Source organism: Argentina silus (genome assembly GCF_951799395.1).
Source record: "Argentina silus genome assembly, chromosome: 18".
Lineage (NCBI taxonomy): Eukaryota > Metazoa > Chordata > Actinopteri > Argentiniformes > Argentinidae > Argentina > Argentina silus.
Window position 1 is genome coordinate 12,173,038 of NC_139672.1, and position 26,608 is coordinate 12,199,645.

Genomic DNA, 26,608 nt, shown 5'->3' on the forward strand with positions numbered 1-26,608 from the left:
GGGGTTAGTCATAAAACATAATTATGTTCAATTCCAACAGAGAGAAGGTTCTACCTGAATTCCAATGTGACTGTCGACAGTTTAGTATCATAATGTTGCATGTAACAATCCAATCTTTATACATTTCTAAAATTTTTTCTTACAACTGTCAAATCTTTTTTTTTTTTTAGAATCCTAAAAAGTTCCTGTTTTACCGTTATTCTCTTTTCCTTCCTATTGTGTAATTAACTGAATCGTGGACACCAACAACCTACTTCCTCCTCTCCTTCAAATCTCCTCAGAAGAATACGGTGAGGACAATATATTCAGACCCAGACAACATCCCTGACAGCAGTATTTGGTTTCATGAGGTTCTTGCATATCTTTTTGCATGTACAGCAGCTCCCTTCTGAAACACTGACTTGAATAAAAGGTTTTGGGTGTAAGCTAGCCAATATGTTGAGACAAGTTCTGAGGAAGGCACAGTATCTTTCTCCCAACTAAAATTGTGATGGAAAGTAGTTTGAAAACAGTCATCCGACACTGTTGTGGGTGAAACTAGCTTGAGACAACACACAGCAATGCTAAATCCTATTTAGTCTGATGAGAGTGACTCCCAGCAGCACTGAGCACAGTGGGGGGTTGTAAACATTTACACTAAGAGCCTGTCCAGTGCACATGGTTACTGCTTGCCAGCCACCTCGGTATCGAATGTTGTGTTGCATATTTTGTCATTCAGGCCTGTCCCGAAATTGTAGGGAATCACACCATAAATTTTATGAAGGAGCCATCCAAATGTGACAACAGGCTTATGCTAAATGGAGGAAAATAGAGCTAAACATTGTTAAAACACCCCTAGACCCACATGGTAGAGAGCGCTCTGCAGAGAGGCTGCGATGCTCCCCGCTGTGAACTGGGAAAGTGATGTTGGTGCTTTCTCCTCCATGAGGGCCGCACCGTTCTTGGGTCCCGATTTGAAGCCTTTTTGAAGTCTGTTTCCTGCCAGCACGTGCCAACATTGCCACATTCGCTAATGTTTCACCCAAAAGCAGAAATTCTAAATCAAATGACAATTATTTCAACTTGTGTAAACGAACACTGATTTCTAAATCCCATTTCTCGATCCTGAACTGCTCTTAGTCAAATGTTTCAATCGGTCATGCTTTAAAAAAATTAAAATATACACATATTGTATATGCCTCTTACAGAAATGAAAAGCAGCTAAGTGCTTTTTTCTTTGTTCTCAAAATAATCACTGTATCTTAAGTAGTACGCCTACAAGGTACATCTCAAATCAAAGGGTCTTTAAGTGAGCATTAATTTTTGTATTTCCTGAAAAGCCAACAAGCCTGGTTTCAGCCTGGCAGGTGGTCACTGGTGTAGTGAATGACTTGCTTGTCCTTTAGCTAGAGAAGTGCTGTGTTCCCTAGGAGCATTCCAAAGGCAGACACAGGGACATGATTTACATAAATGAGCTTCCACTGCAGTCCTCACATACAGCTAATAGAGGTATATTGGATTTATTTCTGATGCAACATTCTGGTAGAGGTGGTGTTGTGAAGTACAATTCTATCTGAGCATAGGATGAGTAGTATAGCATAAAGCACAACATGTTTGGGATCAATCCTTTATTGTTTCAAAACTCTAAATTCTTTTACAATACAGTCATTTATTGTTACTTGTGTGATTTAATGGGCAATGTACAATGTCATCCAATAATGAAACACGGTCACAAACAAAGTATTCCTTTCTACATATCAATATTCTATGATAGAGGGAAGTTTTGTGCTGTTGTAGCATTTTTATTTTATTTTTGACAGCGCAATTCCTTCCCTTTTGAATCAACAAAAGCGTTTTTTTGAAAGTGCATTTCAAGGATTGCAATGACGACTGCTTTTATCAGTCGGCCAAAATGTACATTTCAGTATTAACAGAGGGCCATACTGTGTTGTGAGTAACAAACAGCATTAACTACATTTCCAACTACAACATTTATCTGAATAAGTAAATCAAAGAAAATATATCAATATGCATGCCATGAACATTCCTCTGTAAACATCTATAATAAATGTATATTTTCATTTGAATTATGTTGATAATGATACAGTATTTTCCACAAAAGGACAAATGCTGATAATGATGAGAACTAATATATAACATCCAAATACTTTTTGTTCAATTTACACACAGGTATAATGGCTTTCTGCCACAGTGTTTAGGGCCATGCCCTAATAAAGTAATAGCATTTGGTCCACAATAACAAACCTTCTGGATTAAAAAAAAAAACAGGGAAGATGGGACCTTGAACTGAAAGCCCAAATAGCATGATTATGATATTCTTTCTTTTCATTTTCAAGTTGATAAGAGAATTATGAAGTGAAGATTCTATTTAAAACTTTATGGAATATAAACATACATTTTAGCTCAGAACTTGGCTATATTATACTTTCTTGTTCCATGGTACAGCTTTCACTCTGTAGAACTTGGTGCCCAAAGGAACTTTGAACCGGTTTTGAGCCTAGGGGGCGATACAAAAAAACAACACCCAAATTAAAGTCCTGTTAGCTATATGCACTGAATTAAAGATACAACACAATCACTTCAAGAATGAACTCTTGTATTATAAATATGATGTTGTCATATATTGATATATCTTGACCAATCGTGATTATGACATTTATCAATGACCATCTACGTTAAAAGGGGGCACTTCACCACCTTTTAACCTCATTAATTATCATCTTCAGCGCCATAGATATGTCTACATATCTGAAAACTGCGATCTCGGTGGTCGCCTTTCTTTAATTCAGCGATTCTCTAAAACTGCAGCCACAATGCTTGTCTTAACATTTTTTAAATTATTTTATTTGTTTTAGATTACCCCTGATAATCACATGGGGTCATTTCCTTATTAGCGTAGAGACTGGTAGTGTGCTGGAGATGATGGATATGAGGTTAGAAACGGGGAAGTACCCCCTTAACAAAAACTCCAATACCACTTTTGTTTTACACATACAAATACATCAGGGGTCCTGATGATAAACACCCTATGCTACACATATATAATCTATACATTACCTTTTTTGCCTGGCAATATTCCTTCTCCATCACCTTTCCAAGAACCCACGGTCGTCTTGAGGCCCCTGATGCTGAAGGAAATATACCCCTCAGTCAGTGATTGAGATAACAAAACCAATACATCATAACAGACATCATACACATACTCTGAGTTGAACAAATTCATCGATATCTAGTAAGAGTAGGTCAAGTCCATGTTTGCATGATGCAACATAACATATTGCATGATAACTTCTACAACATGTGTCGGGGCGGCAGGCCATCGATGGCAAAGAGAAAGCAGTGTAAAGTAGAGCTGCCTTTCGCACGGTGTTGGTGCTTTGAAGTGCGCCGCCTTGTTTCATGTTTTGTAGCAGTGCGACATCACAAATCAATTACAGTTGCACCTTCTCCAATCATGATAAGGCCCTGATGAAGTGTGTCCCTTGCCTGTGTAACAGTGCTGCCTGCTCAAGCAGTGGAATGACAAGACAAGTTAGTTACCAACAACCTACACAGTGGTTCACCTGCTATCTAATAGCTAGCGAACGTTAGCATGTAAGCTACATCTCCCTGCTGCTAGACATGTCTGCAGATTTTAACCCAGGACATTTACACAGTTACCGCTTTAATAACAGGCCTGTATTAAGCAGGTACTTACTTAAAAAAATACTTGGTAAAACAGTTACCTGATAATTGCATATTAATGAAACTGCTGTTTCTTTTAGATTCACTGAATCAACCACCGCTGTGGCACTTAGTACCAGTTAGAAAATGTGTGGAAGTGGGAAGAACACAATCATTTGTACCTGAAGGCTTATTGGTAATCATGTTGTCTCTTGAGACTGTGTAAAGCAGAGTGTTTAAAAGTCTGGGTAGCTAAATGAGTTTGGAAAGAGACCTGTTTTTTCCTGTGTAGATGACATTTCTTTCAACAGTCCACAATGTGTAGTAAGACAGCCATCACCTCTTTGGAACCAAACAGCCCGCAATTCAATTGAATGCTTTGTCTCCATCAAACTCTGGTCTCTTTTTGGTAACTGAATATTCCCCCCCCCAGTTGGGTATCAAAGTGTATTTTCTTGTGTGCGCTCACTCGGATTCCTGCTCCCCAACGCAATTCATAGCTGCATAGGTGTCCAATAGGTTAGGGGAAGCTTAGCTTCCCAAAAAGTCCATTGAAATAAAATCGACCAAAATGATATAACCTCCTGTGATTATAAAGAAATGTAGTAATTTAATACAGTTTAATAAAGGTGTTTATTCTTGCAACAATCACATTGCATTTGTCTGATTAATCAACGTAATTGCAAGAGTAGGCTAGTACAGAATGATGTACTCACCAAACTTCACGCAGTTCGGGTGACTGTAGGCCTAATTAAACCACAAGAGTATTTTTTCCATTTCTTTTCCTTTTCTATTACTCTTCATTCTTGATCCTGCCCTGTCTATTTACCTGTAACTGCTGTGTGTGTAAATCACGACTGGTGAAGTTGACCAACAATGTGTAATTAATTCCTACTAAAATCAGGGAGCCTACAAAGACATTCATTCCGAAATTACATGACCTATTATCTTCACACTCAGGAGGATTCAATTAAACTTACGGAGTAACTTGTTGAAGAAATGTTTGCATTTGAGCACATTTTAGGAAGGTCACAGCAAGGGGTGTGTAGAAATGTGCAAATAGGTCTTCTCTGTTTTTTTGTTTTTTTAAATTAAATTACTGAACATTTTAGAATGTTTCTTTCATTTTCAAAGTGTCCAGTAGGCTGTGTAGATCAGTGGGGGGGGAAAAAAGATTTCGATTTCAGGCTCTGGGGCGGCAAAAGGTGAATATTTTGAAAGGGAGTGTAGACTTTCTATAGGCACTGTATGTGAAACATACTGGGGTAATCAGTAGCAGACATAATGAGTGAAAATAGCCTATTTGTCAGCATGTAGGCCTAGATAGAGATAGAGCTTCATTATTACACGGTGAGAAGAGCTCTCCCCATGAACCAGCAGCAGTGTCCTATCCACCTCCGCTCCCCTTTAAACAGACACCTGCCTGAAATGAGTGCCAGTCATCCCATGCACCTTCTGCGCGTTGCCCTCGCATTCAGGCTTTCACGTTTAAAAGCTTTAATGCAAGTACAGACCTGGTTTTTCATTTGGGTTGCGTGGGTGTATCGACTACAAAAAGCGGGTCGCCTGAAAACAAGTTTGCAAACTAGAAATCTTGTGGTCAAATGCGCAAGATTCCGATTGCATGCCGATTTAAATAATTCTAGTTATAGTTTAAACTTTTACAGGTTAAATTGCCTCCACTAAAACTTTTTGATTTTTTTTTTTTTAACATCCCTGCCAGGTAGTTACCAATAGTGCTGAATTGATTGAAGTAAGCCCATAAATAAATCATAAATTCATTGTGAGTAGCTAGCAACCTGGTAGTAACAGCTGTACCACTGCAAGACGGGCTGTTAGTCAACCGCCAATGTGCCGTCAATCCCGAGGCTTCTGAGCTACGGAAAACCTACAAACGCTGATTTCATTAAATTGACTTAGAAATAATGTCAAAACCTTAGTACGGCAACATTGATGTTCACTGCGATAATGTAGATGCATTGACAAAAAGTCATTTTAGTCAACTTCAAGTGTCATTAGTCATTAGTTTAAATTGGGATCATTCTTTATGCTGTATACTGCATACTGGTGCATCCTTTCACCTGGCAATGAATTTCTCATGTGTTTAGATTTATTTCACTCTATAAATAATAACTTATTAGCATTCAAAGTAAGCTGTAGTCGTCAAAATGTTGGTCATTTCTGAGCGAGTTTCTGACCTGGTTTGAGGTCCAGTGCAGTGAGAGACTCCGAGTGGAGGAAGTAGAGGGTGGGACCAACGGTGAAGAGCACGTAGTTGTCGTGCCTTTCATCCAGGATGATGAGGACCAAATCGCTCACCTGGAAACTGAAACACAGAGAGGTCCAGCAATGGAGCAGAGGTGCAAAACGACGCTAGTGACCTGTGCCAACTGAGGTAAATACTTCGAAACAACTGTTATAATTAGGCATTAATAAACTAAATCAAGTAGTTTATGTACTATCATAAGTGTACCACTATGAGTAGTGTGGCATTACTAAGAATGTATAAAGGTATTCTATTGCTAAACATTCATTAACATTATTCATTAAAAGCTTCACACACACGATCAAAAATCATTTGTTATGCACGTGTGTTGGCGTTTACAAGTGCTTAATAATGACAATTCCATAAGATGCTAACCAAATGGATAAACTAGGAAACAAAAGAGCAAAACTGGTTATTTTACATTCCAGAAGTGACCAGGGAGGCTATTTGCTTAAAAGGACATGGTAATTACACAATAAAATACTACGAAATACTACTGTGTTTCTTTGGGATTTAATCAACCAACCACCACTTATCACCGTTTGGTACCAGGTAGTTCTGAATTGTAAAATAATATTAAATAAGTCATAGAAAGTACCCATGGTTACCACAGTTTCCTAGGTAAATACATGGGAAACAATGCCATGGAATAAAGTGCTACCGCACAGCTGATGTTCATACTTTTAGTGAAGTAAACCCTTTCTTATTTATTTACAGGTACAACATTTGTCACTGCATGAATACACACATCAATTTATTTAGCAATCTTTGTATTACTTACTCTCTGATAGCGATTTTCTCAGAATGCCTTGATGACACAGAAGACATACTTTGAGACATCTACAAAGGAAGAAAAGACAAAACATTCCTGGTTGTTACTGTTAGGGGGATGATGGACGGCTATGGATGCTTTCCTGTTTGAACTGATCGTAATGTGACAGTTGACAATAATATGATATGTGGTGAGATGAGTATTTGCGGGAACACTTATGTCTAAGCATGTATTATTATGCAATTGTCTTGGTATGTGTGCAATGGTGCTAAAATATATCGTTCAACCTAACTGCCTGTCTGTTTTATTGATTTATCAGAACCCTTCTGACAGTTTAAGCTTTTCTATTGGGCTGAGAGCTGGTAAACCTGCTGGTTCAGGGCTTGTTGAAGCTTGAATGCTACTGCCATCTAGTGGTGGAGTAGTAAACTAACCCAGGATTAAGAGTGAATCTGTGGCATATAACAACATATATATATAGTAATAACTTAAAGTAAAGTAATAACAAAACTGGTTTAAACCATGATTTTCATAACAAATGTTCTCTTGACAATTAGCAAAGTCACACAGGGCCATAAAACATACCAGTCTTTGACTGAGGCGTTTGTTTTCTTCTTCCTTCATATGTAAAGTCTGAAATATGAAACACATAAGACAAACAAGTCAAGACAGATATAAGGGCCAAAGAACACAATGCCAACCTTCACTGATACAATATTAGGGATCAGAGATGTGTCTCCTCACCCTCTCAAGTAACAGTATCCGTTGTTTCTCCTCCGACATCATTAGAATATTATCACTGATGAAGAAAAAGGGCAAAATGCGTATTTGAGATAATCAATAATAAATATAATATTTATAATATTATAAATTATTATAATATAATAATTTATAAATAATACTGGACATGTCTAAGATTCCAGGTGCATAAAAATGAGAATGGCCGCTAACCTGCAAAACTGACTGGTTTCCAGTAAAAAGCCAAATAACTTACATTTCTCTTTTCCCAGCCTGCCTCCCCCTTTCTTTGCCTTTTTAGTCCTCACTTTGTCCATCCTTGTCTGGCTATCTTAAATCAGCATCTGCAACATCCTTCTTAAGCCGATTCTAACTTGGAAGATTGTATTTAAGTTATTCTTCGAAAGAGTGAAACTTACATTTATGCTATATTATCTGTTTTATGAAAAGGTATTATGCCAAAGACCCGTATTTGCTTGCTTATTGCTTATTTCTGTAAAATGACCACAGATTGACTGGGATGAGAAGGCTTCTTCTGAATCACTGTTTATTGAGACTGTTTGGGGGGATGCTTACTGCACGGTCACCATGCTGGCCTCAACAGCGGAATCCACCCTGTCGTCCTCTCTGATGGCGGCCACAGAGGCTAGTCTTTCTGGGTCAGGGAGGGGATCTGAGGAGCAGGCCCCGGCTCCAGCACCGGCTGCAGTCATCCCAGGCCCAGCTCCAGCCCCAGCAGGCTCCAGGGCTAGGGGGTTAGGGCTGAAGTAAGTCGAGGATATCAGGGCGGTGCTGCGCAGCCGGTTCAGCTCCTCCTCAAGATGCTTCTTCTCCTGCATGATGCTGGCACGGTCCTCAGACAGAGTCTCAATCAGACCTGAAGCCAGATAGTCAACAACCACATCAGGATTTCACACAAAAAAAAACTAATCTATCAATTTGGATAGCCCTCTATGAAATATCATAGGCTAATGCCTTACTGAAAAGTAGAGGTTCAGTAGAAGATGCAGACTACGGACAGTTTGACAGGTACTGGACATACCTTTGTCCTTCTCCTGTTGCTGGGTAACATTCCGCAGCTTCTCGGTGATCTCGTTGATGATCTGTTCCTTTTTCATCTTCTCACGTGTCAGAACAGTGTTGAAGTTAGTCTGGGGGGGGGGGTGGAGGAAAAAAGGGTTTTAGACACCTCCCAAGCAGTGGAGGTGAGAATGGAGCAGGAACATACACTGAGTCACAGAGGACAAACAACAAGCAGACTGGTGACAGCCTTCATGAGTCAATGGAGGAGTGAGTGAGTCACACCGTTCAAAGACAACATTACATTACATTCAACAACGACTGCTTTACCATAATCCATTCAGCTTAGTAACGCAACTGGGAACAAGGACTTTTTCCTGATCACATCATCTGAGACCAGGATAATACTGTATTATGCCTAGGGACCTACGGTTTTCCTGGTGGTCTTTCATGTGCTCTGGAAAGAAATACCAAAATATAATATATCTATATGTAATATCTATATATCTATAAAACATATCTTTAGATATAGTGACATAGTAAACATGTTTGCATTCACAAGGTAGGATATTTACCCCAACAATGTATTTTAGCCATCTTCCTCAAAGAGGGTCACACTCAGCAGTGTCAAATTGCCATTTAGAAGGCTCCCCAGCGAGCGTGAGGTCATGAACACACTTGTGTGCTATAATCGTGACACTGCCCCACAGACCTGCTTTCACTTAGGGGATGACTATGGTATGGCATGTATGGACATAGTAGTGAGATATTATTTGAAACATTTTAGGCATATTGTACTTTTTTTGGTTAGTGTGAGCAGTTGCCAGAGGCAATGGATGGACGGTTATTTTACTGAGCTTGGTAGTATGGAACTATACTCCTTACAAATTGTTTTCACGAAAGAGGGGTGACTGAGAATGGAGCTTAAAGCCAAGCCATTTTTATCAGGATTATCACTGTCGTGTGGTTTGTGGAACATTGTACTGTCGCATGGGTATGTATACTGTTCATTCACGTGTCAAGTTTATTCTTACTATCAACTGTTCAAATGACGATCTACTAACTCTAAACCTATCAAATTGTAGCATGTCAACATGATTGCAGTTGAAAGGTTGTTGATAGACTACAGATTCTTAAACTATCTACAGTGGAGTAGCTACGGTAAGGCCAAGACTTCTAACCTGCTGCTCTGCAATGAGAGAGGTCTTGAGGTTCTGCATCTCCTCATTCTTCCTCCTCTCCAGGAGCTCCATCTGGGTCAGCAGGGAGGCCCTTTCCTGCTGCAGCCGTTCCTGCAGGGCAGAGTCCAAGGAGAGGGGAGCCCCGGCCTCCGAGTGACCCTCAGCCTGGAGAGGCAACCCTGCCTCTCTGGGACAAACACAGAGGGACAGACATTAGTCAGGTGGCCACACACATACACACGCACTACACAATTACACACACTCATGCAATCTCTCACACACACGCACGCGCAGGGCAAGTAAAACTTAACACCAATGTCGATCACAGAGTTTCCATCCATTTGACATCAGAATATTAGGCGAATAATCAATAAGTTGCATTAAAAACATAAAACACCAATTCCATGTTCAAAGTGTGTTTCCATCAATCTGGCATTTTAGAATATAACTGTGATGATGTCACTTCCTCTGAAAACACCTAGTTGCATAACTTTTCTTTTACCAAACACAAATTAGAGGCATTAATGAGTTTCAATTAACTTTCTTGCTCAGTTGAGGGTTTTGCACATAAAACATATGCGAATAAATGGCAAAGCTTGCCGCACCAGTCTTATTGCATTGTCCTTTAGCCAACAACTCAAAGCTGGATAGGACAGAATAATCCTAACCTATATGGGATCATGATAAGAGGAAACATTTGACGGTTTTTCCTTTGATTATACTGACATGAATGTCATGTCTCAGCAGTCCAAAATTGTTGGCAAAGCCCAACAGTCAGAAACTGGGAATGAGCATCAAATCCGGCAATGTTCTAGTAGCCTAGGGATGAATAATGATCTTGCTCCCCTCTGGACAACACATCTTACGCATTGCATCACGAGACTCAAAATGTACCGGACACCTCAGCCAAAATCGATAGATCTGGCATAATTTGTCATTCGATATCGGATCACATGGATGGTTTTGTGATAGATTTATGAGCAAAAAGCATGTCCACTACCATTTGTTGCATAATCTATTTTACCAACATTTTTTTAATCCACCTCTGGAAAAATGCTTGACGGAAACCTGACTGACTAAGCTTTTGAACAGAATTTAAGCCTAGTCTTCAGATTTTTAATACAACAAAATAATCAATTCATACATTTTACTCTTTATATTTGTGAGCCAGTCCAATATTCCAAGGTAGTCCCATGGGGGAATAGGCATCCTGCCAACCACATGAAAGCTTGACAGCGACGTACAAGCTGCTGTGGTTTCACCAAAATTGCATGACAGACCCCTTTCCATGGCCTAAACACTGTACTTAGTAGTAACCCAAACCCTATATACAGCTATGTTACAAAACAAAGTTGCTATTTTCATGCTACTACAGCCCAAAAAAATCAAGACTGGGGGAAGTCAGGGTGCTATCAACTGGATCATTTGTTGAAATAGAGACCGTACATTCTGTGGAATGGCTAATGTTACATCTAATAATGATTTAATCAGCAGCTCATGTTAGTTACCTGCCAAATGAAATGTTAATTACAAATAGGCTATTCGATGCCATCTTCATAATTGGATAACCAAGTTCACGTAAAGGGTATGGGCAATTGAGAACTACCTGGTACCTGCTGCAAGCAGCGAGATGTGCACCTCTCACCTTTCCGAGGATTGTCTTTCTAGAAGCTCATTTTCAAGTTGTCTAATTTTGTCTAACAGTCTCTTTTCCATCTCCTCCTTTTGTTGCTCCAAGTCTTTAAAGGCATCTGGTAAAGCAGCCTTCAATGCCTCCTCTTTCTCCAGACATCTCTGGGCTGCCTGCACGTTCTGCTCTAATCGTTTGGAGAGCAGGTCGTTTTCTGCCTGCAAGTTGCAGATAAAGTGTTGCTCCTGGTCCTGGAAACTCCTCAGCTGTTCTTCGTTATCTTTGCGTAGTGCTGACGTTTGCTGGTCGAGGTCACGCTGGAGGTTCCGCAGCTGCTCTGCGCAGTCCCTCTCGACATCTTGGGCTTGCCGCTGCTGGGTGGAGAGCTCGCCACGGAGCAGGGTGCTCTCCTTCTCGTGCCGGTCCACCAGCTCCGAGATGCAGTGGTCCTTCTCGATCCGCATCAGCGTCCTCAGCTCGGCCAGTCCTGTCTCGTATTCCTCGTTTTTGGCCTGGAGCTGCCTGTTGAGATCTGCCAGCTCTTTGCTAAGGGCCTGCTTGTCGGCTTCCACCTTTACCTTCACGTCCTCCGCCTGCTGCAGCTTGGCATCCTCGTACTGCAGCCGCACCTCCTCAGTCTCCGCCTCCTTGAGGGCAAGCTCCACCTCCAGCTCGGCAGTGCGGGCCTTCAGGTCCTTCAACTGGCTGTCCCTCTCGGTAAGGGCGACGTTGTGAAGGTCAGCTGCTTCACTCAACTTGGCCATGTTCTCTGAGGCCAGGCGTTCCAGGGCCTCATGGTTTTCCCGGGCAAGGGTCTCAAGCTGAGCCTCATGCTGCAGCCGCATCCTCTCCTCCAGCTCTCTCAGGTGGGACTGTTCGGCCCCCTCCAGCTCCTGCCGAATTTTCTGCTGGCCGCGCTCGATCTCAAAGTGCAGGTGCTCCAGCTGGCTCGCCAGGGAGTCTCTGGAGGACACCAGAGTTTGGATCTCCTCTGCCTGCTCACTGATCTTCTGCTCCAGGTCTCGGGCCCTCTGAGTGTGGCCACTCTCTGCCTGGGCCCAGCGCTCCCTCTCGCCCTCCAGCTGTGCAAGATCCTTCTCCTTGCGCTCAAGCAGCCCCTCTAGTTCCAGCATTGCCCGCTGTACATCTTTGACAATGTTCTGGTTGACCTGGTACTCCTGGGTCAAGGCCAGGAACTTCTCCTCATGGTCTCTGCGGAGCCCGAGGAGCTCGCTCTGGTGCTGTTCCCTCTGCTCCTCCTCGTGGCTCTGGCGGAGGTTCTCCAAGATGTTGCGTACCTCGATGGTCACGGTCTTCAATGCGAAGCCAAAGTCACGTTGCTCCTTGAGCACTAGGCCACGGAAGTGGTAGAGGTCGTCCTTGACACTCTGCAGATTGCCCTGGGACTCCTCGGCGGCCGAACGGTACTTCTCAATGGTCAGCTTCAGCGCGGCCATCTTGGAGTTCTCCCTCTCCAGGGTGGTGGTGTCTTGGATGCGCTTGCTATCGATGGCGTTGATGACTGACGAGTAGAGCGACTCCACCATCATCTCGGGACTCGTGGGGTCACTGATGGGGTTGGGCGAGGTCAGGTTCTCCTCGATGACAAACTCATTGACGGCTGACATGAAGTCGGACTCAGGGCTCTCTCCCAAGGAGTCCAGGTCCAGAGACCCCTGTTGTAGGACTGGGTCCATGTTGGGGTGACCGATGGTTTCGAAGTCAAACGTGTGAGCATCAATACTGTCTGGGGACAGGTCCTCCAGGGGGCCAGGGACAGGAACAGTGTCAGGCAGGGGCTGGCAGGGGGGGCCCTGAAAACTGAGAGAGGAGGGGGTTCTGGAGGAGGTAGAAGTGGTCGTTCCGGGTGCGCTTTCAGAGCGTGGGGTCTGCGCCGCGGATCTCTGAGCGCTCTGGCTACAGGAGGCCTAGAGAAACAGCACATGAACAAGAGTTATTTTCCTGCAGATCCACACAACACTGTACATTCACTCCAGACTCCAAAGCTTTCGTTACCCTTTGTTCACTCAAAAGGTCGGTAATGGTTTGAGACATCTCGTCCATACTCTGTGCGGCTTGGACCAGCTGATGAAGCATCTCCACATGCTGGTGCAAAGGCTGAAAGTCACACAGTGTTGGAACCCTAGGGATAAACATGTCAAAATATAAGAGACAAATGATACAGGTGATATCATGCATGGTTATAGTAGAGTAGATTGAAGTGGTAAAAAAAAAAAAAAAGGAATCTCAAAGGAAATAAAACAACAATCAATTTGTAATAAAAAGATCTGGGGAAAGAAACCTTAAAAAGAAATACAAAATAATAATATTTTTTATTATTATCAAGGCAGAGTTTATCGTGTACACAAGCAACTCAAAATGTTTTTGTTTCTTATGAAACTTGGTTTCATTAAACATGGACTTTTCATGATTATTTGTAAACCATGAGAGTGAGGGAGACCATGACCTACCTGAGGAAAGGCTGCACCTCTGTAGGACAACACGACTTTAAGTACTGCAGGTCACCAAGGGAAATGTCTGGAAGCTCATAGTCAAACTTCCTGGGCTTTCGTGTCTACACAGTTCAAGAGAGAAAGGAAATTAAAAAACAAAGAAAATGGGTTACAATATTCTGGAGAGTAAGAGTTTGTTATAGACCTCAACAATTTCCTTGGACACTTACGCAAAATGACGTGGGAGGCCATGAATCCAGTCCTCTAAACAAGCGGTTTCTGAGAAAAGATTTCCCTGCAAAAGAGAATGACAAAAAAACGTTACAAAGCTAAGCTGTTGGTTAGAATCAACGATGGTTCATCTCTTGTGCATTGAAAAAAAACATTATTGGCAAGATATTATCAAACAAGAGTTTTCAAAAGAAACTTACTGAAGAGCTTCCCAAATGTTTCCCTTTTATACTTCTCGGTTTCGTAAAGTCGCTTCCCATCCTTCACAAGAGCACAGGCCCACTGAGAAGAGAAGAAAGAACAGAATCTTAACTACCTCACCTCCAGTAGTTTGAGCCTGTCAGAAACACAGCACTCATAAGAGATTAGCATACAACTAGACTGTCATGGTTTACAAACTGAGATCCAGCTGTGGCGGTTTCTATGGTGATCATCGGTTACACGGTCATAGGGGGACGGCCATGAAAAAAACGATCATTATAACTGAGACATCTCGTCCATACATACTGTGCGTTATAATAAATAACATTATAATAAATAAGTAAATTTGTGAGACATTTTTCCCCATGGTTTGCAGCAATTCACACATGCCTTCAGAAACATGTTTTTCTGTATACTCCGGTAAAATGAGCGTCAAGGGCTCAATTTTGGGTGTTTGAACATAATATTGGTATAGCTAAAACACTATAGGGGAATATCCTCTCATCAACAGTGGCCTTTGTAAAATGTATTTCGAAGACAGAGAGAGTCAGCCTCAGACAGACATGTATTATTTAAATATAAAAAGTTCAGGAACTGAACGGTTATGACGATTATTTGCATGACCGCTACCAAAAAATCCCATGACATCACAGCCCTACTGTGTCCTATCCCCCTGTTGCTTGGTGACTAAGCAACTGGGTCGTCCTTTGCTCTGACCTCTCTGTAGTGGTCTATGAAGATCTTCCTCCTGACCACCTCTACCACAGCAAGGCAGTACATCTGGGGCACGGTACTGAGGGCGTCCACCACCCGGACCCGCTCCATCAGCTCCGTCAGCAGCCTGAGCAGGGCCTGCAGCTTCTCCCCGTCCTGGTCCGCATGAAGCATCACATAGCAGCACCATCTAATTCAGAGTCGGAAAAATTCATTGTTATACCGTAGCAAACATGTTTTTCTTTTTACTTCAGAACCATTGAGATACACATGGTCATAGCAATATGGCAGGCGATCTGGTGATCTGTGCAGAATCAGAATTTCAAACACACTCCTTTACATGGCTCTTATTCAACCAGTTAGGCTGGATTTGCTAACAGAAAACAATGTTCAGGACATTGCTTCAGGCTTCATAAGTGGTAGCCTCTGGAATATGGAGAGCAGCCCAACATCTGTGACAAAATGGTTGCTGTCTTACTTGAGACGAACTTGTAGGTTGTTCGCGAGTTCCTGTTTGGCAGTGGTGCACTTCTGCTTGATGTCCAGCAGCTTCCTGTGGTTGGTCAGCATGATCATCAGCTGGTTGGCGTGACTGAGACACAAGTCAGGCAAAACGGATGTATCCTTCAGGTTTTCAGCCCGCTTCTGATTGGCCAGAAATCCCTAGAAGTGAGAAAGGTGAGTTGAAGGTACTCATGAGCTAGTGCTCATCTGAATGAGCAGACAGACACATATTTGTTTGAAGTATCTTTCAATATGTTTATTTTGCTTACCTGAGCAAGTTCCTTCTGTTCATTCACCAACTTCTTACAGCTTGCTATCATTTGGTCTAGAGCGTACAACCTGTCTTCAAGCCCCTTAATGGCTTTCATGTTCTGATTATCCAGTTTGGCAATCGTGTCTCGACATTCCGCCAAAAAGGGTTGAATAATCCGTGGGTCAAGCTGAAAAACAGAGCAACATTTCAATTTCGGATTCTTCTACATATCTCAGCAAATTACAACTTTGGCCTAGAATTGAATACACTCCTTAAAGAGACCAAATGTTGAGTGATACAAGATTGAGTTTAAGAGACATGACAGGCGCCTACTCAGCCAGGTAATAGCATAATGCCTAAAACCAACACAGAACATACAGAGACTCACCCTATTGATGGAGTCAAAGCACTTCCTCACAACCGATTCCACGTCATTGGGCCTGTCTTGTACGTTGATCCAGTCCAGCAGTGTTACGTTGAAGGAAGGGGGGGCAGCACGCTCTGGAGAGTCTTCCTCCTGCAGGGCCGCCCTGAGTCCGCTGCTGTCTGTCATCTCATTGGTTTCCTGGGTGTCCGCACATTCAAGTGAGGTCGCCCCCAGAGCTGAGAAAGAGGCTGGTAGCTTGGAGATTCTCTGCTGTGTTTCAGAGGGTCTGATCACAGAGTCTGTAGATTTCTCCTCCTCAGTCTCGTCCGAATCCTTCTCCGGGGTCGAGCAGGACTTCTCGAGGCATTCTCTGTAGCTGTGGCGGGTCAAACACTCGAGCAGAGGGATCTTGGCCATGACAGAGACTGCAATCCCTAGTCTTGATACAGAGGGGGAAAAAACTAAATGTCAAAAGTGAATTTACACATAATTAAGCCTTGTCGTCTATGGGTACAGTTTCATTGAGATAAGTGTTGCACTTCACTTAGGACAATCAAATACAGTAAGCCAAGCACCTCCAGAGACCCCTAACCTGATACAGCACAATATCAGATAGATATGTCCATTTAATCTGAATAATTAATTGAAATTAAACCGACAGTGAACTGTCAGAGTAAGCAGACACAATCAAATGTTATTCATCCGATTTCTCTATATTTAGCCTACATCCAAACTGTGTGCCTCAGGCACTTTTAACGTAACGTTATTGGAACACATACTAAACACAGAAAACACACATTTTCCTTACTAGGGAATGTCTTTCAGGTTCATCTCATTTGCACTGACCCATACAGTAGAGGAGAATACATCTCCAAAAGGCAGAAGATCAGCAGTAGTGGCACTCTTTTGCAGAAGCATTATTTTCCAAAACAAAATGAAGAGGAGTAAGTATTTAAATATTATAGTACAGGGGCAGTCACTTACTTTGTAAGTTTTAATTTGATGTCCTCAAAGTCTTGTTGATAATTAATGTATGCCGTGTCAAATTTCCAGAGTAGCTTCTGATAAGACAGGGTGCAGTCATCCAGGTTAGCCATGATGGCAGCCCAACCTTGGTGTTGGAGGTGTTCATCGTGAACCAGGCGTTCGCAAAAAGAGCAAAGTTTCTTGGCAACTTCAAACATTTCCTTGAGAGACATGAGAAAGGATGTCAGTGACACGCATGACATCAGATCAAACCATCAGAAACATTTGAATATGGAGAGCATCTCAATAAACATTTTCATGTCACTGTAAACAGATACGTTTCATTGGTTGATTGTGTCATTTTAAAGTTTTGTTCTTAGTTTGTTTATATCATTCATGACGTGCTGCTTTTAGTGTCCTTTGTTGTGTTTTTTTAAAAAATGTTTTATTATTGACTGGTTTCCCTTTGAGGATTAATAAAGTACTATCTTATCTTTATGAAATATTACAACAAACTAAATCAGCAAGTTAACACAAGGAACCACAGCATGTTTCCCCAAACATTGATGGCTTACTTTGAGAAAGTCTAGTATAGCATAAAAAATGTTCTTACCACAGCAAGTTGTGTTCGCGAGGCAACGGTGTGAAAGACTGCTGGCATCATTAGTGACTCCTCCACCTTGAGCTCCATCTCATTCTCAATTGAGAAGGTGGTTTTTGGGATTGTTGGAGCCCGGTCGCACAATATCATCTCTTTGTTAAACAGGAATATGGGGTTGGTGTCCTGGGCAACGAAAACAAAATGTGTAATGACTCTTAATACACGACAGGCAAAATGATTCCTCTCTGACACAAGGTACCTTGTCCATCTATATTTTTGTCTAAACAAGTCAGTGATGTTTATTCATTTACATCACTGTGCTTGCAATCTCATTCAACAGGAGAGCATTGACTAAAAACTTTGCAGATGAAGGATACAATCCTTCTAAACAATGTGTCTAAACAGTGGAAACTCACAGTGCCAGCACTGTAGCTGCAGACTCGCCTCTCTGCAACCATACACTCCCCTCCATTGACAACCAGAACTTGATGTTGGGTGGCAATCTTGTATTTGACCTGGATGGCATGTTTAAGGTCCAACACACTGAGAAAACAGGAATACAATGTATTTCAGAGACGTTTTGATTTAAAAATGAATTCAAACTGTAGACTTAAATTAGCTGACAACTGAGGGGCTTTCATGGGCCTTACGTTTGGACAGCAAGCTCTGTGTCAAATGTCAGCGTGCTGCCATTGTTGACCTGGAACACATACAACTTCATGTTGAATCCTCCAGCGATCTTCACACTTCCCTTTCTTGATCATTTAGTCATTCAACACCACCCTGAGAAGACAAGAATGAATATATTTGAAGCATAAGCATGTACTGAATGATTACCAATGCACAGTAGAGGATGAGAATACATTATTTGGATCTCAAACAATTACATTTGCGTGGTTTAAAATAAAAATGCACATATCTGCTTCATAATGCATAGTGCTACCTTGAATTGCAGCCAACCGATTCACGTCCACCACAATTTAACATTTGAGCTCCACAGGTGCTTGATTGAGTTTTCCAAAAGGTCTGAAATGGAAAACATGATACACAGTGATGAATATACCCATCACCTCTAATTTGATGAATATCATAACAACATTGAGAAAGCTAGGAGGACATAGCTAATTGAATTAGAAAAATATGGTTGAGACAGGCAAGGCAGCCTGAATTTGTTTGCCATCAAGAAAGATATCTCCAACGTGTGTGGTGTTTTGGTAAGTGCGCTTTACTGTTTTCAAAGGTGAGAAGCAGTGTCACACATGGGGCAAACGAAACTTTGGGCTAGTCAGCGTCAGTTAACTTCCTACCACAGCGTGTCAATAATTGGTAGCTAGTAGGCTGTAGTTTATCGTCGGCAGCTGTGACTAGCTAGCTAGCTACTAATGATTATCGCAGGAGATATATACCCTCACTGGGTACAGCCACGGAGCAAGGGCTGAGTCATGTTGGCTAACTTAGCAAGAGTACACAGCTGTAGCTAGCGAAACAAGTAAGCGGCTCACCTTGATAGTTCAACAAGAACCAAGCACAATATGTGTAGCTGTCAAGGTAATTTAACCTCTGATATCTGAGAGGTGTCAAGTAGATAAATAATATCTCTGCTGTTAATGTTATGCACTTTGGTTGGCCCCATAACACATACAGTTGAGTAACGGCAGCAGCTGCACTGTTCATACGCTCTTGCTTGATCACCGAAAAAATAGTCTGATACTAACTTGTCTGGCTAACAACTTAACATCGGCTAATAGCATGCACCCACCAGCTCATAGATGCTCTGTCTCGCCTCAAGATGATTAAACTGTCGGTGTCTGTATACGAGGCCCGACACGGTAGCATGCTAGCTAGGTAGACCAAGTTCGAGGTCAGCAGACAAGACAGGAGAATGCAAAGACATGCCAAATACAACACTGAATAGTTCAATAATAATTCTAAAGAGAAAATCTAATCAGATAATGATATAGCTAATAGGGTCATATATTTGTTTGAATCCATTTGTTCCCTCTGCCTGGCATTCAACACAATGTTGCTGGTTGGCCTCACGCAGCCAGTAGTATCTCAGCTAGCAAGGCTAACTCGCATTGATTTCTCCGATTTCACACCAACGACTGTTGTTGCAGGGATGCGGGTCTATCTACGCGTTCCCTGGCCACTGACATTGCATAGGCTTGCATGAATGTGCTCGATACTCAAACTCTTACCTTTCTTTGTTTACTCTCATCCTCACTCGCTGGCGAGCTAGCTGGCTAACTTGGCTGAGCTTGGCATAGAGATCTAGGCAGCTAGCTAAAGGCTAGCCGAAAATAGATGTGGGTACCCTAGCCAGCTAGCTGGACGTCAATTTGAACATTTATCTAGCTGGAAAAACCAGAGCTCAGTTTACCATCGATTCATATTGTTCCGTGTGCTGTGGATACAGTTGGACTATTTGTCTATATGTCTCTCTCCTGTCACTGATCGGTTGTCTTCGCCCAGGGTTGTGTAACGGGAGCTAGTGTTTATGTCAGGCAGCAGGCTACCACCCTATTCTGCAGCTGTGTTTTGTTGTTGTCGTCGTCTTCGTCACACTGTACAGCGCAGTGCATTCTGGGACAAGGAAACAGTCATGGCAGTGTTTTGCTGCAACATGAGAAGGGGTGTGGTTTAGCCCTATAGTGGATTTTATTCACTCTAAATATATATATTATATATATATATATTATTATATATATATATAAGCCCGTGTATTAGAAGTTTTTTGGCCACAATTTTTCAGCCACTCCACAGATCTCTCGTGGACTTGACCGTATGACCATATGAGGTGTTCCATTCCTGAAGCTCAATGATGATTTCCACGATCTAGTTTTTTCACAGGCTGGGGTATAGGGAGAAGCAAGCCTTTAAAAAAAAAAAAAAATCCTCAGCCTCTCATCCATGGAGATGTGTGATTGAGTGGTGATGGTAGATATGCCGTGTAGACCATGAAGATGGAAACAGAAGTGCGTTTGTGACATTTCAGAAGTGCGCTTGTGACATTTCAGAAAAGCGCTTTACAAATTAAATGTATTATTATCATTATTATAGAAGTAAAATCTTCCCTTCTGCAATTTCAGCTCACTTTAAAGAGCCTTTGCAGCCTAATGACGTCAGTAAAAATGGCATTAGGCCTACATCATACTTTAGAAAGTAGAGTAGAAGTGGGTTTTTTTTAAACTTATTATTATTATTATTACACAAGCGGAATAGGGACTGTTTCTTATTCCACATGTGTAATAAAAAAACACTCAACCCACAGAAATACAGTATGTGACATTATATTAAAATAGAGTAGTTACAGCGTTAGGTCGACAATAGGTACGAGAGCAATCTTCAGTTGCAACAGATTAATTCATGTTTTATTTATTTAGGCTTATTGTAGTTGATCAGCTTAGAAACTGTACGGTATGTCATGTGAGCCAGGTGTGTGGGCTCCTTCATATGACACTGGGGATGTCATGACGTGTAGCACACAAGTCTCTCTGGATTTTATATTATGTGGGTAGCACTTTATTGTTCTTAACTGATTTCCACTGGTACAGTATGTACAGTATCTATAGCTAGTATTTAGAGAAATTGTGTGGTAACAATGGCTCGGATACTTATTGTGACTTACTTACTTAAGTAGAAGTAGGAGAAGATGCCTTGTGTTTTTTGTTTTAATGAATTCCAAAGTAAAAGTTTATTGTGGAGCCTATTGTACGTTTATTACAATTTCTTGTTAGTGAATATGTGAATTTCTGCAATGGAAAGCATAGTGCTACCCACTTTGAATTGCTTTGCAGAAGTAATTCAAATTATATGTTTAATACATCAAAGCAGATGATTTGTATTTCTTTACAGAAGCATATTAGGAGTGAAATAGCCTAATCTCTACAAGCTACTCAAGACCTTGTCAGACCCCTTTGAATCTCAAAAGATTCAAAGAGAAAGTATAATTGTCTGGTGACTTTGAGTTACTGTTGATTAAAACAGTAGTTCCCAGATTGCAATGTGCTCTGCCTAAACACCTTATGACTATCAAACCTCAGTGGACCTCAGTGGACTATCAAACCTCAGTCAAACAGGAGGAATTAACAAGCCATAACAACCTACCAGGATGCCTAGGTCTACCCGAACCACCATTTTGGAAACGCTGATTAGAATATTCGACCCTGACTATTTGGCCTTGCATGACAGACATTTTTCCCACCTTGACCTACCCTATTCAACTAGAGTACATTATGGTCATCTTTTGGGTGTTGCCAAAAATTACTGTTCCCCACTGAATTAAAGATTGCAATTTAAATGGGTGAGAGACTGGAGCTGCGCATGAAAAATGTGCACACAAGTTTGGCCACTTGAAATCCTTAAGCAGGAAGAAAGTCGGCTTGCAGATTTAGAATTAGTCCCCATTTCTACGGGGAAAGATGGCCATCAATTATTCAAAGGGGTTTCATAAATATTGCCCCCCACAGGCTTTTTGTTCTGTTACCATGAACTCCTGCTACTGATTTTGTATTCATGGCAGCTCCTAGTGCCCTGGAGCATGCTCCCCGAGGCTCTCCCAGGTCACTGAAACAAGAGACAAGACCAATCATCGCAGTGAAGAGAGACCCTTCATCCGCTGGGGCCATAAAACTCATTGTAGGTGGAGGCAGACTCACGGTACATACATATTAGAATTCATTAAATGTAGCTGGTTTTGAACAAAAGAGCTTGGGCTCAAATACGAAGTGCAAGCTCATTGGGCGACAAAATGTGTTTGTACTTCATCAAAACAAGCTAAAGCTAAAGGATGAGTTGGTAACATACATCATATCACCACATAGAGCTAGCGAACAGATCCTGCCCTGAGTCAGTCAGTGGTTGGTGGAAGGAAGTTTGGACTGTTGTATTGCTGACAGCTGGTAAGGTAGTTGGCCAATGCCAAAAAGGAAAACCCTGCCGACTACCCATATCCCTCAGTTGTTGGACAAGAATACACTCACAAATAGTCGTGCCAATGCTGCCATCTGTTAGGATATAAATGGGCATAAGAATGGGCTGCATGGTTCAAATGAATACATGGACATTATATAATGTGTAACCTATAACTGCTTACCAGATGCACTGCATAATGCTCTATTTCCTGTCTGAATGTCCCCTGCTATAAGGCAAGTGAAACATGTGCTCTCTCTCTCTTTCTTTCTCTCTCTCTCTCTCTCTCTCTCTCTCTCTCTCTCTCTCTCTCTCTTTCTCACACACACACACACACACACACACACACACACACACACACACACACACACACACACACACACACACTCACATAGCCAACCCATAGATCAACAAGAACAACCAAAGCAGACAATCAGTTGAAACAAGGATGTTGTAAACATCACTTTTAGTGGTTAGTGGTTAGTGTTTGGGTAGGAGTTCCATATTTGGTCACCAGATGGTGGCAGAAGGCTGCCGATAGTACGTTGTTTTGTTCTATAGCTAAGATGGTTTTTGAACAAGTTGTGTCTTTTTTTAAATCTGTGTAAAAGTATGTACGCTCACTGAGAACTTTATTAGGAACACTTGTACACCTTCTCATTCATGCAATTATCTAATCAGCCAATCCTGTGGCAGCAGCGCAATGCATAAAATCCTGCAGATACGGGCCAGCAGCTTCAGGTAATGTTCACATCAACCATCAGAATGGGGAAAAAATGTGATCTCAGTGATTTTGACCGTGGCATGATGCCAGACAGGCTGGTTTGAGTATTTCTAAAACTGCTGACCTCCTGGGATTTTCACGCACAACAGTCTGTAGAGTTTACTCAGAATGGTACAATAAAGAAAGAACATCCAGTGAGCGGCAGTTCTGCGGACGGAAATGCCCTGTTGATGAGAGAGGTCAACGGAGAATGTCCAGACTGGTTCGAGCTGAAAGAAAGGCTACAGTAACTCAGATAACCACTGTACAATTGTGGTGAGCAGAAAAGCATCTCAGAATGCACAACGCGTCGAACCTTGAGGTGGATGGGCTACAATAGCAGGAGGCCACGTCGGGTTCCACTTCTGTCAGCCAAGAACAGACAGCTGAGGCTGCAGTGGGCACAGGCTCACCAAAACTGGACAGTTGAAGACTGGAAAAAACGTAGCCTGGTCTGATGAATCTCAATTTCTGCTGAGGCACACAGATGGTAGGGTCAAAATTTGGCGCCAGCAGCATGAATCCATGGACCCAACCTGCCTTGTGTCAATAGTCCAAGCTGGTGGAGGTGGTGTAATGGTGTGGGGAATGTTTTCTTGGCACACTTTGGGCCCGTTGATACCAATCAATCATCGCTTCAAGGTTCAAGGTTCAAGGTTTCTTTATTATGCCACAGCCTATCATGGCTTATTATGGCTTGAATGCCACAGGCTATTTGAGTATTGTTGCTGACCATGTGCATCCCTTCATGGCCACAATTTACCCATCTTCTAATGGCTACTTCCAGTATGATCATGCACCATGTCACAAAGCAAAAGTCGTCTCAAACTGGTTTCATGAACATGACAATGAGTTCAGTGTTCTTCAGTGGCCTTCCCAGTCACCGGATCTGAATCCGATAGAACACCTTTGGGATGTGGTAGAACGGGGGATTCACAGCTTGAAAGTGCACCTGAAAAATCTGCAGGAATTGCACGACGCAATCATATCATCATGGACCAGAATCTCAAAGGAATGTTTCCAACATCTTGTGGAAAAATTTTGGGTGTTTTTAGAGCAAAGGGAGGCCCTACCCAGTATTAGTATAGTGTTCCTAATAAAGTGTCAAATGAGTATATATCTGTTATGTTATCTTCATCCTCCTATAGTAAGTAAGCACACTCAGGATGCTGTTCAATCCAAAACGTATAAACACAGTAACACTTGCACTGTCATTTAGCAGGCACTTTTTATACAAAGAGACTTACAGTAGAGTGAGTGCATACATATTTGTATTTATAGTCACAGCAAGAACCAAACCCACAATCTAAGCATTACTCATGCTTACTCATGCATACATTATACCTGCATAGTCACACTGGAATTACATTATTCAAAATATTGTACTACACTGTAATACTGTTTCTAAAGTATTGTAATATGGAATTAGAGGTGGACAGACCTTTAATTTTTTTACTCCAGTTACATAATAACAAAATATGCTCAAGTCAACTACAATGCAGTTATAAATAAGTGATTGTGTATCAACCAGGGTATAGAGAAGCTTAAAATGCTGCCACGTCATTATTGCTTATGTGCTGCACATCATTTTTGGGGTCAACAACACAATATTTGAAGAATAAATAGAGTAAAGATCAAAGAATCGTAACTCCATCACAATATGACTATGCCTCCCTGCAGAGTAAGAATAATCACCGTTTTGATCTTTCTTGGAAACCTAGTTCCTAGATTTCCTTAAATGGAGGCCCTTTTCTGATCAAAAAGTGATGCAGAGACATTGCTCCAAAAACCACAGACCCTTTTTATGTAGTGCAACCTAGTTGGAAATAGCTGAGAAGCGAAAGTGCAATGAGTTTGACTTAGATGAAATACATTATTTCATAATCTGAAAGTTATTCTATAGTACAATCAGTGCAGGTTATCAGCAGTATCCTGTAATGCATGAATATTGGGTTTAGGGATTTGCGATCTGCAGAAATTAGAATTTCAAATTACACTGATGTGAAGACCATTACATCTGCACAGAATGTTCTTCTATTCAGTAGATGTAAATTACACTTGGATAATACCTGGATGATTATTCAAATTGCTGCACTGTAATACACCACAAAATCCTGTGCTGTAGACAATCAATCTAATCTTCAACAAATTGAAAAAAGTGTATTGGTGGCTTTAGTATGAGTGCTGTGATAGAGTTTCCTCAAGCATTATGGACAAGACTGAACACAAAAAGTATTCCTCATTAGTGTTTGTTGTGTGTATTGTGTATAATTGTGTATAATTGTGTATAATTGTGTATAACAAATTTCACTTGCAAGGTAGACATTTTACAATCAATTGAATGGGGGAGCACAATGTATTACTTTCGGAAGAACGATTTAATCACTGCATACTAGTTTTATGAACATATGATTTGTATTCTGTTTCAAAAGGAAAACATTACAGTACCCATAGAGATGAAAAAGTGTCAACCTTTTTTTTTTAAAGATATATAAATAAATAAAATACATATAAATGTGTTTGTAGACATAGTTTTATGTGTCACCATTGAAATTCACTCCTGAGACAATGCAAGATTTATCAGTAAAATTCCCTCTAAATTGTGTTCTTGAGTGGCACATCAAGATTAAATAACATAACAAAATAACAATATTAATGTATATATTAATGCATTAAGTATTAGATTAGCCCTTTTTCATTCCTGAATTCCCAGCTATCTGAGCGGCTGAAGGAACTGTAATCATAATGTTACATAATATCGAATGGCTTACTCATACAATTACGCTCTTACATCATAAAGCACTTGAGAAATGTGTGGTATCCATTCCTTTCATGAAAACTATAGATGTTGAATCAAAAAAGGACCAACTGAAATCCAATTACAGAAATGTATTTTACATGATGTATCAAATGTCATTTAGAGTGAAAAACATCCAAGGGTTCTTGTCATATAATTATACATTACTTTCAACAATCCAAATCCCCCCTAGACACTGCTTATGATTATGAGCTTAGGTTATACCGTGCATTTCAACGCAAAAAAAACACCTTGACAAAACATGTGTTGCTAAATGCACGTTTCCCCTTAGTGTAAGTCCACAACTGATTATTTTTGCTTGTCTGGTGCTTGAATAGCCACATTAGTTGCTGAAATCTAAATAAATCTGTTTTCAGACTCTCACACTCGGCCTGCTGCAGAATGGGTGCAGAGTGCAGACACACCAGTAGAGGGCTCTATTGCTAGCTTTAGACTGGGTTCCAAGGATGCCTACTATTCCACTGATTTGAATTCAATGTTTGAAAATAAGTGATTTGACCATATTTGATATTTGCATATTTGCCGTGTGCATTGGGTAGTTCTAATCAAAACAACT

The 26,608-nt window shown here is 41.3% G+C and overlaps 1 protein-coding gene across 4 annotated transcripts; it reads right to left on the bottom strand.

The window, feature by feature from the left end:
* Window positions 1-1,600: 1,600 nt before the first annotated feature.
* rb1cc1 (RB1-inducible coiled-coil 1) lies at window positions 1,601-20,073 on the bottom strand (the record flags this gene model as incomplete). Of its 4 annotated transcripts, none has more annotated exons than XM_083690381.1 (24): window positions 19,941-20,073; window positions 18,504-18,586; window positions 18,211-18,343; window positions 17,977-18,103; window positions 17,573-17,743; window positions 16,978-17,180; window positions 16,015-16,432; window positions 15,643-15,813; window positions 15,348-15,532; window positions 14,873-15,059; window positions 14,155-14,236; window positions 13,954-14,018; window positions 13,742-13,845; window positions 13,287-13,413; window positions 11,286-13,198; window positions 9,641-9,827; window positions 8,482-8,590; window positions 8,016-8,316; window positions 7,446-7,500; window positions 7,287-7,334; window positions 6,711-6,769; window positions 5,862-5,989; window positions 3,058-3,128; window positions 1,601-2,497 (listed from the first exon to the last, which is right to left on the bottom strand). In XM_083690381.1, exons 3-24 carry the CDS (start codon window positions 18,279-18,281, stop codon window positions 2,420-2,422), a joined length of 4,860 nt encoding a protein of 1,619 aa, XP_083546507.1. In that variant the 5' UTR covers window positions 18,282-18,343; window positions 18,504-18,586; window positions 19,941-20,073. The 4 variants fall into 4 exon arrangements, with proteins under 4 accessions (XP_083546507.1, XP_083546508.1, XP_083546506.1 ...); XM_083690382.1 differs by having other exon boundaries at window positions 3,058-3,122; window positions 19,759-20,064; XM_083690380.1 differs by having other exon boundaries at window positions 19,759-20,064.
* Window positions 20,074-26,608: the final 6,535 nt, after the last annotated feature.